Source organism: Chlamydotis macqueenii, chromosome 1 (assembly GCF_036417535.1).
Source record: "Chlamydotis macqueenii isolate bChlMac1 chromosome 1, bChlMac1.mat, whole genome shotgun sequence".
In the NCBI taxonomy this organism is placed as follows: Eukaryota; Metazoa; Chordata; class Aves; order Otidiformes; family Otididae; genus Chlamydotis; species Chlamydotis macqueenii.
This window is the reverse complement of record NC_141556.1, coordinates 93,425,501-93,439,948: the sequence shown is the minus strand read 5'-3', so window position 1 is coordinate 93,439,948 and position 14,448 is coordinate 93,425,501. Positions and strand designations below refer to the sequence as shown.

General features: G+C 48.9%; 2 protein-coding genes across 4 annotated transcripts in view; one reads left to right on the top strand and one right to left on the bottom strand.

Annotated features, from left to right (window-relative positions):
- The window catches only part of COL8A1 (collagen type VIII alpha 1 chain), a 90,704-nt gene extending 85,856 nt beyond the window's left edge, over positions 1–4,848 (top strand). For all 3 annotated transcript variants that reach the window (XM_086761767.1, XM_086761752.1, XM_086761760.1), the window contains 2 exons: positions 681–996; positions 2,911–4,848. In XM_086761767.1, the coding sequence (XP_086617893.1) occupies positions 684–996; positions 2,911–4,817 (2,220 nt within the window). In that variant the 5' untranslated portion in view covers positions 681–683 and the 3' untranslated portion in view covers positions 4,818–4,848. The remainder of the gene's footprint in view (positions 1–680; positions 997–2,910) is intronic.
- Positions 4,849–9,174: 4,326 nt separating this feature from the next.
- The window catches only part of ST3GAL6 (ST3 beta-galactoside alpha-2,3-sialyltransferase 6), a 57,341-nt gene continuing 52,067 nt past the window's right edge, over positions 9,175–14,448 (bottom strand). Inside the window, exon 12 of the mRNA XM_086761734.1 lies at positions 9,175–12,348. Coding sequence (XP_086617860.1) covers positions 12,268–12,348 — 81 coding nt within the window. The 3' untranslated portion in view covers positions 9,175–12,267. The remainder of the gene's footprint in view (positions 12,349–14,448) is intronic.

The following is a 14,448-nucleotide window of genomic DNA, read 5'->3' as shown; positions in this document are numbered from 1 at the left end:
GCTGATCCCGGCCGGAGGCAGTGATGGCCCAGACAGCCCCCAGATGGCCCTGCTCTTCTGGGTGAAGGCTGAGAGGCTCAGAGCCCAGCTCAGGAGGAGAGCTGGCAAGGGGCTGTGATAGAAATGAAGAGCCCCTGCACTCTGCAGCCACGGGGCATGACCTTAGGCAAAGATGTAAGCTAGAGAAACTGAGCTCTCACTGCTGTGGAAAGCATAAGCAGAGGGGCATTGATAATTTAGCTTCCTTGGGCAGAAAGCATTTAAGAGACCCCACATGCCCCACCTGCTCTCCCTCTATGCCGGAGCTCACTGCAGAGCTCCCCAACCCTCCTGTTGTGGTACCGACACCAGGGAGAAAGCGGCAAATTGCAGCCTGGGGACAGGAGGGAGCGGGTCCCCATATGGAGCAACTGCAGAGGGCCCTGCCTGGGGTGTGTGGGGGAATATAAAACTAAATGTATACAAGGACATTTGCTGTAACAGTACTGTTTGAGTAAGAGCCTCCAATAAACCTGCTGCAGGATGTCCTCCAGGGCAACACACAAACCAGAGCCAGTTTGCAGAGGTTTAGGTCCAGTTTGCTGCAGAAAATAAGAGCAAGTCGGCCCCAATGGGAAACGCATGACACAAAAAAAACCCCATTTTTTGCCAACTGTGGGTTTTGTGGTGTTTTTTTGCAGGTGATGGCCGTGCTGCAATTCCCTGTGCAGCTGCTGGCAGTGGCTGTCACCATTTACCTAGAGCTGGTGAGGTCTGCTCAAGGCGGTGTCTACTATGGGATCAAGCAGCTGCCACCCCAGGTGCCCCAGTACCAACCCCTCGGACAACAAGTACCTCACATGCCGCTGGGCAAAGAAGGCATCCTGATGCAGCACATGGGCAAGGAGGTGCCCCACATGCAGTACGGGAAAGAGTACCCCCACCTGCCCCAGTACATGAAGGAGGTCCCACAGATGCCTCTGCTCGGCAAGGACATGGCTCCCAAGAAAGAGAAAGGTAGGCTCAGCGTGTCCCTTGCCACCCCTGTCCTATCCTGCCTGGTGCCCCACAGCACCTTCTGCCCATGGGGGACTGAAGAGGGGGAGCAGGCTGCTGCAGGCTGGGCACGGCACGCAGGTGCTCCGAGAGCTGGCCAGCTTGGTACCTGGCCATGGGTGGATGAGATGGGCTCACGCATGAGCTGTGGTGCCGTTTGGGGTCACCAGAGCAAGGCCGTAGTCACCTCTGGGCTGCAGCACAGCCTCTGAGCAGACCTACCTGGGATGAGCATCCAGCACCTGGGGCTGGCCCCAGGTTTGTATGGGTGCTTGCTTGAGGCCAGAAGAAACCTCCTAATCCCATTGGCCTGCAGAAAACCCTCTGATGGGGTTTCAAATGATGGCCCAGGTAGACAGGCTGGGGTCCTGCATGGAGGTGCTCCCGCTCTTACAGCAGCAACTGGACATGAAACAAGAGCTAAGAGCCCCAAGACTTGGATTTACAGTAATATAATAGTTTTGTCTGGATTTTTCCAGACCGTGTGATTTAGAGGTTTGCAGATAAAAACATACAATTGCTCTTCTGTCTCTGCAGTCCTCTTTCTGTAGGTTATTTCTGGGAGTAATGGAGGCATTGAAGGTACAGGGCATTACCGCATGAGCCTGCACATACAAGTACTTTCAGTATTCATTAAAGGAAGTTTGGACAATATTAGGATATTTAAGAAAGCAACAAAAAATGTCTAAAATACAAACAGTAACCAGGAATACCCAGTGTCTTAAAACCCTTGTTGGGGACAGTGAGCGTCTGTGTGACTTCAGACAAACTGGTGAACCCTTTGTCTTATTGAGGGTTCAGCGTAACCACAGCCTCTGCTGGCTTCAGAGGGAAAGGGAAGATTGCAGGGCCTATTTTTGGAGCGTCTGAACAAGCACAACAGGCTCTAGTTAAACCAACCCATCCTGTGAGTGAAGGAGGTTTTCTACGTGCATAAAACACAACATGTGCAGAGAGGGAGGGTTTCTGCCTCCCACAGAACAGTTAATTCTCTTGCCCTGAAACCTCATCTCTCCCCTTCTCCCAAACCTCTGCTTCTGTATCCATTTTGGAGCCAGAGAGCAGCAGACCTTCCACTTAACAAAAAAAAGTCTGCAGCTTGAAAAGCAACCGATCCCAGCACAGCCATTCCCCTGCAGCAACTTCTTCACCCTGATCTGCAATGCTAACTAGTCACATACACAAAAATGTGGGTTTGGACAATAAAAACATTTTGTGAAGTGTTTAGAAGAGCTCTAACTAGACCTGGCTATGCCAAAAACTGGTGAGAGCTCAGCAATGCTGGGTAAGGCTGTAGGTTTCCAGTAATATCTTAATGGGAACCAAAGCCTTGGTGAAAATGCAGTCACACCTACATACATCCTTCCTGATGCAGTCTTTTTTAATTGATCTCGCTAGTGTAAGCCCCTCCAGCAAAAGCACTTTTATGTCAGAACTCCTACAGCATGAGTGCACTGAGCAGCTTCCATGTCCTCTGAAAAATCCTAAAAGTAGATTACTCTATGGGACAATATGGGACAAAAAACAGATTTCACTGCTTAAGATTGTATAGGTGGAAAACACTAAGTGCAAATAGCTTTTGCGTGGCAAAAAAAAATAAGCAAATATGATTCAAAATAATTATTTTATGGAAACAGAAACATGCGTGCAAGTTTAGGGTACGTGAAACAGTGGGAACATCCTCTTCGTTCCTAACACCAACCTGTAACTCGCAGGCCAGCTCTGCCTCCCGGCCGACCGCAAAACCGAGAAGCATCATAATGAGCACATTCAAGTGAAAACTGGCTTTGTGTTTCTCAAATGATGTGATTGCAATCACCTTTTGTCTCTCCCCCTCCCCTGCCCTTTTCTTTTTTTCTTTTCTTCCCGACCCAGAAATGCCTGTGCGCAGTCTTAGGGGTGAGCAAGGTCCCCCCGGTGAGCCTGGACCAAGAGGGCCGCCGGGGCCACCAGGATTACCGGGTCACGGTGTGCCAGGAGCCAAAGGAAAACCGGGACCACAAGGCTATCCAGGAATTGGGAAGCCGGGTTTGCCGGGGATGCCGGGGAAACCGGGGGTCATGGGGCCGCCGGGGCCCAGAGGGGAGATGGGGCCGAAGGGGGAGATCGGGCCCATGGGGATACCCGGGCCGCAAGGTCCACCGGGGCCGCACGGGCTTCCTGGCATAGGGAAAGCAGGTCCTCCGGGGCTGCAGGGACAGCCGGGGCCGAAGGGCGAACCCGGGATGAAAGGACCCCCGGGAGCCCCCGGGATCCCAGGGCCGAAAGGGGAAAAGGGCGTCGGGATCCCGGGTTTGCCGGGGCTGAAGGGTCCACCCGGGCTGCCCGGCCCCCCCGGCCCCGTAGGGCTGCCGGGGGTCGGCAAGCCGGGCATGGTCGGCTTCCCCGGCCCGCAGGGACCCCTGGGCAAACCCGGCCCCCCGGGCGAGCTGGGGCTGCAGGGGCCCCCGGGGGCCCCCGGGATCCAAGGCCCTCCCGGCCTGCCCGGCGTCGGCAAACCCGGCCTGGACGGCGTCCCCGGCCAGCCGGGCTTCCCGGGCGGCAAAGGGGAGCAGGGCCTGCCGGGCTTGCCGGGGCCCCCCGGCCTCCCCGGGGTTGGGAAGCCGGGCTTCCCCGGGCCCAAAGGTGAGCGCGGAGTGGGCGGCCTGCCCGGCCCCCTGGGGCCGAAGGGGGAGAAGGGGCACGCGGGGCCGCCCGGCATGGGGGGGCCGCCGGGGGAGCCGGGCCAGCCGGGCCTGCCGGGCATCATGGGCCCCCCGGGGGCCGCCGGCTTCCCGGGACCCAAGGGAGAGGGCGGCGCTGTGGGGCCGCCGGGACCGGTAGGCCCGAAGGGCGAACCCGGGCTGCAAGGGTTTCCGGGGAAGCCAGGCTTTCCTGGGGAAGTGGGGGCACCGGGGCTGCGGGGGCTGCCGGGCCCCACAGGGCCCAAGGGGGAAGCCGGGCCCAAAGGCCTGCCGGGGCTGCCAGGCGTTCCGGGGCTCGTGGGGCCGAAGGGCGAGCCGGGGCTCCCCGGTGCCCAGGGCCTTCAAGGCCCCTCGGGCATCCCGGGCATCGCGGGGCCCAGCGGTCCCATCGGTCCCCCGGGCCTGCCAGGGGCGAAGGGGGAGCCCGGCCTGCCAGGACCCCCCGGCTTCCCCGGCGTGGGCAAACCCGGTGTCGCGGGGCTGCAGGGACCCCCGGGGAAGCCTGGGGCGCTCGGTCCCCCTGGCCAGCCAGGCCTCCAGGGGCCGCCCGGCCCCCCAGGACCCCCAGGTCCCCCAGTCATCATCCCACCCACTCCACCGGCCGTAGGAGAGTACTTGCCCGAGGTCGGGCCGGGGATAGACGGGGCCAAGCGCCCCTATGGCTACATGGGCAAGAAGGGCAAGGCTGCCGGCGTCATCTACGAGATGCCCGCGTTCACAGCGGAGCTCCTCACCCCCTTCCCCCGGGTCGGGGTGCCCGTGAAGTTTGACAAGCTCCTCTACAACGGCCGGCAGAACTACAGCCCCCAGACGGGGATCTTCACCTGCGAGATCCCCGGCGTCTACTACTTCGCCTACCACGTCCACTGTAAAGGGGCCAGCGTCTGGGTGGCGTTGTTCAAGAACAACGAGCCGCTGATGTACACCTACGACGAGTACAAGAAGGGCTTCCTGGACCAGGCTTCGGGCAGCGCCGTTGTCCAGCTGATGCCCGGAGACAAGGTTTACGTGCAAATGCCATCCGAGCAGGCGGCAGGACTCTACGCGGGGCAGTACGTTCATTCGTCTTTTTCAGGATATTTATTGTATCCCATGTAAAACAAAAACCAGACACACACACACACACACACACACACACACACACACACACGTACACACGGAATCAAAACCTTTCTTCTCTGCTTCAAACTCTTATACCATGAAAGATGCATTTTATGACAGTTTCGGACCATGTTGTACAAAAAAAAATTAATAAATACAAAGTTTAACATTATGCACAGCTAGTTATATTTAAAAAAAAGGTGCGGTGAACATATCTAAAGATGTGTATCAGGTTCATAAACAGCTGTTTTGCACCCGAGGGGGACATATTAGCTGTACATTATATATTTCCATGATGCCATGCTTACTTCATTTCATTCACAATAATTCAGTACTAAGGCTCAAATCAGTGTATGTCACTCACTCCTCTCGCATATTTGACTGTTGCATTGACCACAGCTAGGAGGTGAAAACCAGTGACTTAAACCAGAGTAGTTCAGTCTCAAATTTGAGTGGCTTTTTATTTGTTTGGGTGGGGTTTTTTGGGTTTTTTTTGACAGCAGGTCTGCCTGACAAGCAAAGGTTCTCAGCTGGAGACTTTTCTTTCCCTCTCCCCACATAAACTATTCCTGCAGGTGTGTTTTTTTTTCCCCTGAATGAGGTATTTATGATGGAAAAGGAGCATTAATGGTGTAACTGTTCCCCAAAGCCTTCTCCAGCAGTCGTTGGACTCAGAACGCTGCCCCTGACTCCAGCAGGCGCTGGGTTTGCCTCCAAATGCTACGGCACTCGAAAAGCCTCCATCTGCCTTTGCACAGTTGAAGCAGATGAGGTCAATCAGAGACAAAACTGAAGGCTTCCTCGTTTGCTTTGTGCCACGTGACTGAGACATTTTTGGCCAACACACAGCAAATACAGTGGGGCAGTATAAATTTGCTGGGATTTTGGTGCTGGTGCTGAGAACCTGCGCCTGTTTGGCTTGTCAGAAGAGACACCTAGTCTGCCACTCAGCAAAAGCTCAATCAGTTTACTCTTCAATGACTAGGCAAAGCAGGAGCAGCTCTGTTTGCTAATTAACCAATTTCTTGCTTGAGATCAACCAATAACTTTACCAGCAATACTGATCACGCAAGTTTATCCGAGAACTTCATTTTATCTTAAGGCTGATTTCCAATCCTTATTTATATGTTAGCAATTGTCAAGGAGAACCTGCGGGCCTCCATCTTTTCTGTACGTGAGGAAAGCAACTTCTCTGCAAGAGGTGCCTGTTCATCAATGGTGCTAATCTCGCCTCAGCAGTGTTCCTTTCCAAAGGGCAGTGTACCTTGCTGCAGTTCCCTGTACAGTGCTGCACATCACACACTGTTACGCTAGTTGAAAAAGTTACATACTCGTCACTTCTTCAGTGCCTTTAGCTAATGCTACCGCTTTTGATTCAAAAACGAACTAGATTTTTCATGCAGAACTAAGATCGGATTTAACTGGCATTACCATTATTTAAATGCAGAGTTTAATGCAGTCTAACATTGACTAAGGACTCCAGTGATATAATGTGGTGCTTTATCTCAGAAATTTTATGGAACGGTGGCAGGAACAGATGGACAGTTTACCAGGCACTGGTGACTTCAGAATGTTCCCAGAATATATGAGATATGTCAAAAGCAAATAATTTTGTATTTAAAATTTTTGTACTGATTTGAAAAAAATATCTTATTAAATATCTTTAAAAAAAAAAAAAAACAAAAGCCTGTCTTCATTCAGCAGAACTATTAGAAGGAACATTCAGCCTGCTGAGTTCATGTATGAGACCACAAGGACTCTCCGAAACCAGTGACAGCCCGATATGAAAAAAAATGTGATACCCTTTTCTTCAGTTCCCCTCTCTACTGGCAAAACCTGCCCTGAGCCAACGGGGGGAACGCGCTGTCCTGGCATCACAGTTAGTGGGACAGAGCAGCTGGGGCTGGGGGAAAGGCACAGAGCGAGGGGGTCCTGCAGATGGCCCACGGGGATGGGTACCTGCTCAGCGTGAGCAGACGCAGGAGGGCAGTGTGCAGGAGGCTGAGAAATCGGATGTCGCAGAGGTGTGCTGTTACGGGTTTGTGCTCGCCTGAAAAACCAGAGCTGGCTGCCCAGGCTGGGAGACGCACACTGCGGTCCTGGCTCTCCCTGTGATTTCAAAACAGCTTTTTCCACTCCTCTCCGTTTTTTTCACCTGCAGCAAAAACCTAGTGTGAAAGCAGCAACATACTTATCACTGACCTACATCACTACTGAACTGTGGCTCCACTATAGGCAGTAAATTATAACCCATAGTGTGGCTCCCCAAATCTCGCCTCAAAGACAGGCGTTTCCTCCAGGCTGACAAACTCCCTAAACTGCAAATACTAAAATGAATGCATTGAGTACCTGCTTGTGTCAGGTAACAGTTTTCCAGGTCTCCCTTTGACATCCTGAAGCCACAGGCTAAGCAGCTCCCTGCTCCCCAGCATCTCATTTGTACTGCATAAGGAGAAAACAAAATGTGAATGAAGTATTGCAATTAGTGTCCTTCACTTTCTATCTAAAGGCTTTTGTCACACGTCATCTTTTTGGTTAAACATCTTTTATTTTAGCATTCCCCTGAAAGTCCCCAGTAGGACAGGCAAGATTAAAAGTCCCCAATAGGACAGGCAAGATGAAAAAAAATCAAAATCAGGAGGATGCTGCTCTTGATCTCACCCACAAAAACCATGTCCCAGCTTTGCTTTTACTCAGCCTGGAGCGAGATCTCCACCCGCAGCACAGCTCAGCCTACCTAGGTTCAAAACTTTTCAGCCCTGTTTGTTCTACTAAGCACCAAAGTTTGTTCTGAAACTCAATATGGTATCTGACAGCCCTGTGTGTACATTACACAGCAGTAATAACAGGGCTGGGCACGCGCACGCTTCCACGCACAGCACTGACCTTGCAAAAATAAGCCTGAGGGCACCGTCTTTAATACAGTTTATTCACAGGAAAATAGTCTCTTTTCATTTGTAGCATTCAAAAATTTCACTTGAAACAACTGTGACAACTGTCTTCAAAATACAGCTGGTACACTTTAAAGGCATATAAAACTTAAGACAAATGGCAAATAAAATAAGTATTTATCAATAGCAAAAACAGATGTTGAGCTTTGTATGTTCTTAAAAATCAGACTCCACTTAAAAGTTAAGGTATTTATACCACCCCCCAGGGCATTGTTAAAAAGGAAAGCGTGGCATAGGAAACAAGAAGTACAACACACTAATCATTAGACACCAAAGTTGTGATCTTGTATTATTATCACCACTACAGTCGCTGAAAATGTTACTTGGTGATATCTCTTAGGCACTCTCAGATTCATATTTAGTGCAATAGTTTGTGACTTTCCTTCTTAAGCCGTATCTCCATACTTCCCTTAATTATTACAGTAGAGGAAGAAATAATTTTCTGACAGAAAACAACCCAGAAAAAACCCCTGAAGTTTGAGCCGAACAGAGCTTTCCGCTGATGTGTGTAACCCTGCCTGTTTTGTGCGTCCTTTGGTACCTTAAAGCTGGGTCTTTCTGATGGTGCAGCATTTTGAGGGGGGTGGCAGATAAAATGCAGGAGGAGCACCTTTGCTGTAAGATGCTGCTGTCTTGAAATTCAGCAGGCTGCTGGAGAACAGGACAGAGGAAGAAGGGATGAGACCATCTGACTTTGCAATCGATACAGGAAGAAAATCCATGGGAGACACTGGGTACCTATACGGTTACACTGTTACCAAACATGGAAATAAAGCTGTCAGCACCTTGGGATTCAAATATGACAGCTTTGCTGCTGCAATTAAAGAAATGGGGTAGCATTTAAAGGGAAGTTTAAATGCAGAGACTTTGCTTTCAAGGAATGGCAAACATGGAAAAAGAAAATCTTAGTAGCAGTTCACTCTCTCTTATTGCTTTGTCAAGAAGTCCCAAGGCAAGTCTTTGGTATTGCAAAATGCCTGTGAAAACGCGTGCCCCGACAGAACAGACATGGTGATCCGTGGACATTACTGAGAAACATGCTATGTACACGTATGTATTCTTGTCTGCATGGAGTTAGTGTAAAAGTGATACCTGTCCTCAAGGCAGAGTAGCAGAAATGACCGTGTGAAGCATGTGAGGAAGTAGGGCTGGTGTACACAGGAGGGGGAAAATTAATCATTTGGCTTACTGGTTACTATCGAAGAGAAAAGCTACTGGCCTGCAAGCTGTGCTTGCAAAAAACCAGTACCTCATGGTTTATCAAACAGTATCAATTCTTTGCTTGGTCCGAGTGAACAGGTCTGGCTCTAAATGTCACTCTGCCATCCTACGACAGCAACCTCAGCACTCGTGGACTTAAAAACCCTGCAGGAGCACAGAAGTGCAGAAAAATATCCCAAGGGTACCGCTTAATTTCAGAAAGAGGTCAGTTATACAACTGCAGAGGCTTATTAAGAACAAATAAAAAGGAGCAGCCGATAGGGATAAATACTTGTAGACAGCATATTAAATGCATTGAGAATATCAAACACATTATCAAAAAAAAAACAAAACAAAAAATCCACCTTAGAGAGGGAGACCAAAAAACTGATGTGGTAAAAAAAAAAATAATAAAGGAGTCTATTATAAGTTAAAAGAGCTTGGGAGATATCATTTGTTTGCCATGAAGCTTTTTTTCAATTTATTTTATATAGAGCAGAACAAACACCACCTCCCCCCAGCCCCCGAAATAAAAAACTTCTAGGAAAATTAGGAGAAGGAATTCATTTCAATTAGTGGGAAGAGAAAATAAAGTAGAGCAAATAATTGCATGCTCAGAAGCACAGCTCCCTATCCATCTCCTGCCACCAGAGACAGGGGCAGAGAAGCTGAGTGAAGCAGCCTGCACCACAGCAAGAACCAGGCACTGGGAGAAGAGGGAAATTCCGCAGCTCTTCTGGAAAAAAAAAAAGTCCTCATGGTCAGCATATTGCGAGAGGTTACATGGATGCAGCTGGATCCATGGTGGCAGACATGGGAAAGCTGGTGGGGCCTGGCTCTGGGAGCAACCACAGGTTTCAAGAGGGAAGAGGCAGCTCTCCACTTCTGCCTGGCTCCGCTCTCAGAGTCTGAGATCTACCAAGGACTTCCACACAAAGAGAGCTTGGACAACACTGTGACCTTTGCGAAAAGCCCTTACCTCGGCATTTTTTTCATGTGGAATTGCTATTGTCAGTAGTCTAAATCACTGCAGGTCTGTGGCTGCAAAGTCACATACAAACCTCCAATCTTTTTAATTAACTGAAATAATAATGAGAAATAAATGCTGGTAGAACTAAAGACAGTAGTATCACTATTTGCTGGTGCAAAACCCCACCTGTTTGTATTCAGTTTTTTGAGCAAAGACTTCTTTCCTCAAAGGCTCAGAAATAGGCATGTTTATGAGGAAATTCTAGTTTCCTCCATTACCACCAGTCACCTGCTCCAGTGTCCCCAGGACCTCCCAATGCTCCCCTCTCCTCCACGCTCTTGCCTGCTTCCCTGTGCATGGCTGGACGAGGGGCCACCCCGCCCCACAGCATCACCTGCAGCAGACGGGGCTCCACGGCACAGCCTGCCCCTTGCTCGGCACAGATATGGGTCCTTCCCCACGCCCCATCACAGATTTTTATGACATTTGGAGTTATTTCAGACATGCCCAATTTGCTTGAAGCAGACCAAAGCTCAGGAGTCACCAGGTGAAAACACTGTGAGAGGACAAGCCTCCTCCCCTTTGGCTGTGGCTCCCCTTCAAATCACACTGCGCTCACTAATTTCCAAACGGCAGAGCCAAGGGGCTGCAAAGAGAGCTGAGAACTACAGTAAAGTGGTTTCTTTTTGTTTGTTTGTTTTAAATATCTATTGCACTCCACAAGAGAAATAGGGAAAAAGAAGGATGACTCTTTGGTCACTTCAATGCTTATTCCTCTACATTGCTGCAAAGGAATTGTGTTCAGTACCACTGTAATCCTCCGCTTCTGAACACAAATACTGTGTTCTTGACCTGCTAGAGGTTTGTATTTGTATTTTCATTGTTTGCACTGCTCCTAAACATACTAAAGCTTCCCATATATTTTTATTAAAAAGCAGTACCTGTTTTTCTACCAGCTATAAAGACTTTTTTTGTGGTTTCTTTAGGTGTGATTGATCAAGATAACCACCAGGTCTTCAAGCAAACTTGCCACAATTTAAAAAAAATATATACACACTCTATGAGAGAATGAGAACAGCATACTACTAATTCTTCTTTGACGGTTGTCAAGGACATTCCTAGGTAGATTTAACTTATTCAGCAGGCTTGTCTGAGACAAACCACTACAGGAAACATACATCCCATTAAATGTTTCAATTAAAATCCCAAGTAAGTTCCCACCCCTAAATGATTTCGTTCAGCCACATCCTTTAAACCTAAATGTCAAAACAGGAGAGGTAAACAGAAGCCAAATGATAATTCAGCTGAGGTACATATTGGATATTCCCTAGCACACTCTAAAATGGGAAACACATTACAGCATCTGAGAAAGGAGATTGTGCTGGTTTTGAAAAAATATGCCTGGATTCTCGGGGGGCAAAGGAGATCCTGTCCTGGAGATCTAGGAATCCAACAAACGTTGGCTGTGAATTTAAACGCAGTGTGAACATCTCTGTCCCAGCTCACGTTTCTGTCGTGGTCTGGGGGAAGCAGCTGACACACAGGTAGTTAGGACAACTCTTCAGTCTTCACAATCTCTCTTTTCTAAGACAAGTCACCAACTGTAAAATTTATTGGAAGCACAGCACGGGGAGTATGGTTTTCCGTAAACTGGGTACAACACCAGCATTGTCAATAGCAGTATCTCCACAGATCAGACCAAAGGGTCTTCACCTTTGGCAAAGGCAGGCAGCAGTTCAGAGTCAATGGCCGGTGCAGAAGCTGTGGCTTCTCTGCTAAAGATGGACATCCTCTCCTCAGTAGGGCAGACTAAAACTGTCATGCTCTGTATGTTCCCTCTTCTCCCAAACACACGGTAACAATTTATAGGCATCGCTTTAAAGCCATTTTCATACTATAAGACAGACATTCAAGACTTTACATCCACCTACTAATTAAACACTGGTTGTCTCAGTCTCTTGACAGTGTGACTCTTTTGGAGGACAACATCAGAAACAAAAGTATTCCAGAGAAGTAATCATTTGGAAAGAGTTCTTGCTGATAAATAAGTGATGTGCATCACATTTGTATATATCCCTGATACTTTCAGCTGAAAGTTTCATGGCTTTCCCATTATTAAATAGCTTCACAGAAATTCAGTTAACTCTGTTTTTAATAGTCCATTACCCTCAGGCTTCAAAGACGCTTCTGCCTTGGTGAGGTTTCTGTGCTCCTTTTAAATAGTAAACAGTTATGCTGCACTTAAAAAATAAAACCGTCATACAAAAAATAAAAAATTTTCAAATCTTGAAAATTGCAATTGTTCTTCATATTTTCCATTCAACTTTCATGTCAAATTGACCACAAAGTTCTTGTCTATAAGCTTCTTCAAAAATTTCTGCTCAGCATTGATGTTGTGGTATTCATTCTAGAGAGATGTGAGGGAATAATAAAAAAATTAAATTCAAATTATTACCAAAAGCATCATTTCGTTATTCTTTCCTTTTAATTACCTGGTGTCGTGGTTTTGTTAGTGAGGGGGGGCCTAAGGTGGCAGCTTCTGTAGGAAACTGCTAGAAGTCACTCCCCTTTGTTCAGTGGACTCGGCCGGGCCTAGGGCGGACCCACTGCTGGCCAAGGCCGAGCCGATTGGTAGCAGAATGTCCCGTGATAACGCCTCTGGTATTTAAGAAGGGGAAAACAGAAAAAAAAAAAGAGAAGAGAAGATGTAAAGAAGTTGAGCAGGGGCAGAGGCGCAGAGGGGGAGGCGCAGACCTTATGGGCCTTGCAGGCCTCACCCTCTGGCCTCTCGCCAGGCAGCCGACTGGGCCTGACTTGGTCCAGCCCGGCTGCAAGAAGTGGAGAGGAGATGAGAAGTGAATAAGATGTAAAAAGGATCCTGAGAGACATCTACCAGCCTGTTGTGAGGAACGGCTGCAGATGCCAAGGTCAGTTGAGAAGGAGGGGGAGGAGTAATGCGGCTCCTGGCCAAGATTCCCCTGCAGCCCGTGGTGACGACCATGGTGGAGCAGGTTGTCCCCCTGCAGCCCATGGAGGTCCACGGAGGGGCAGAGATCCACTTGGAGCCTGTGAAGGACCCCATACCGGGGGAGGTGGATGCCTGAAGGCAGCTGTGGCCCGTGGAGGGCCCGCTGGGACAGCTGTTCTAGAGGGACTGCACCCGTGGAAGAGATGACCCACGCCGGAGCAGTTCCACGAAGGACTGTGGCCCGTGGGAGGGACCCCACGCTGGAGCAGGGGAGGAATGTGAGGAGTTCTTCCCCCGACCATGAAGCAGCGGCAACAACGTATGATGAACTGACTGCAACCCCCATTCCCTCTTCCCCCCATGTGCCGTTCGGGGGGGGAAGGTAGTAGAGATAATGTTAAGCTTGGGAAGAGGGAGGGGTGGAGGGAGGTTATTTTGTTCTCTGTCTCATTATCCTGCTGTTTGTAGTAATAAATGAACAGTTTTCCCCAAGTCGAGTCTGTTTTGCCCGTGACGGTAACTTTAAGGATTTCTCCCTGTCCTTATCTCAAACCTCAAGCCGTTTTTCCTTATATTTTCTCTCCCTGTTCTCTCGTAGGGTGGGGAGAGTGAGAGAGAGACTGCATAGTCTGGTCCTGATCGGGCCTGAACTACGACACCTGGATACTTAGAAGATGCTACGGGTAGGAAAGCTCTGGAGAAAAGACTTCTTCACAAAGGCTGTTAAGCACAGTCTCCCAAAAAAACAGGTGAGTGACTCTATTGCTCAAAACTAGATCAGATTTTCCATTAGGACACAAACCAAAAGGGATGATCCTTCAGTGGCAAGAACGGGCAAGACACGGCCTCACAGAAGTCCTTCCATTACTAACTCTCCCAACTGCTCTCTGTGCTTGGAGGGAACAGCTGCATAACCACATTTACAGCACAAGCAGTCAGAAAATTACTAATTCCCAAAGCTCATTGCAGGTTCTTGAAAAGGACATATTGGGCATTTGTAAATTGGATGCATCCTGTCAGTCATTTTCAACAAGCCAAGAGCAACTCATCCTCTGTGCTGTGTCCAGATCCTGGATACCCAAGAGACCCCTGAGGTTACTGGAGGACAGCACAACGGAAGTGAGTTTATTGAAAATCTTACACACCAAATCCAGCACATTAACGTGACTATAATACAAATACTGTATAAAAGATTATATGCATATAATATTTACAATCTACTGCCACTAAAGATTTACCGGTAAGGTTTTTGTTTAGTTGTTTGTTTTTAAAAGTTTCAAGATTCTAGGAAACTTATGGATGTCTGTTCAACCAGTGATCAACCTTACCCAAGCTTGGTATACATTGCAACAAAGCACGTGCAGAGAGAAGCCTCAAAATGAAGGTGAGTTCAGTGTCAGAGGAAAATTATCTCAGAGCAGCAGGCACCTAGGAGTCCTCAGAGAGACATGAGAGGTTCCTATGGGTGTTACCCCTATCCTTCCTCTTCAGGAAAGGGAGGAGGAGAGAAAATGGTCCCCACATCCACTGGGCATGCAC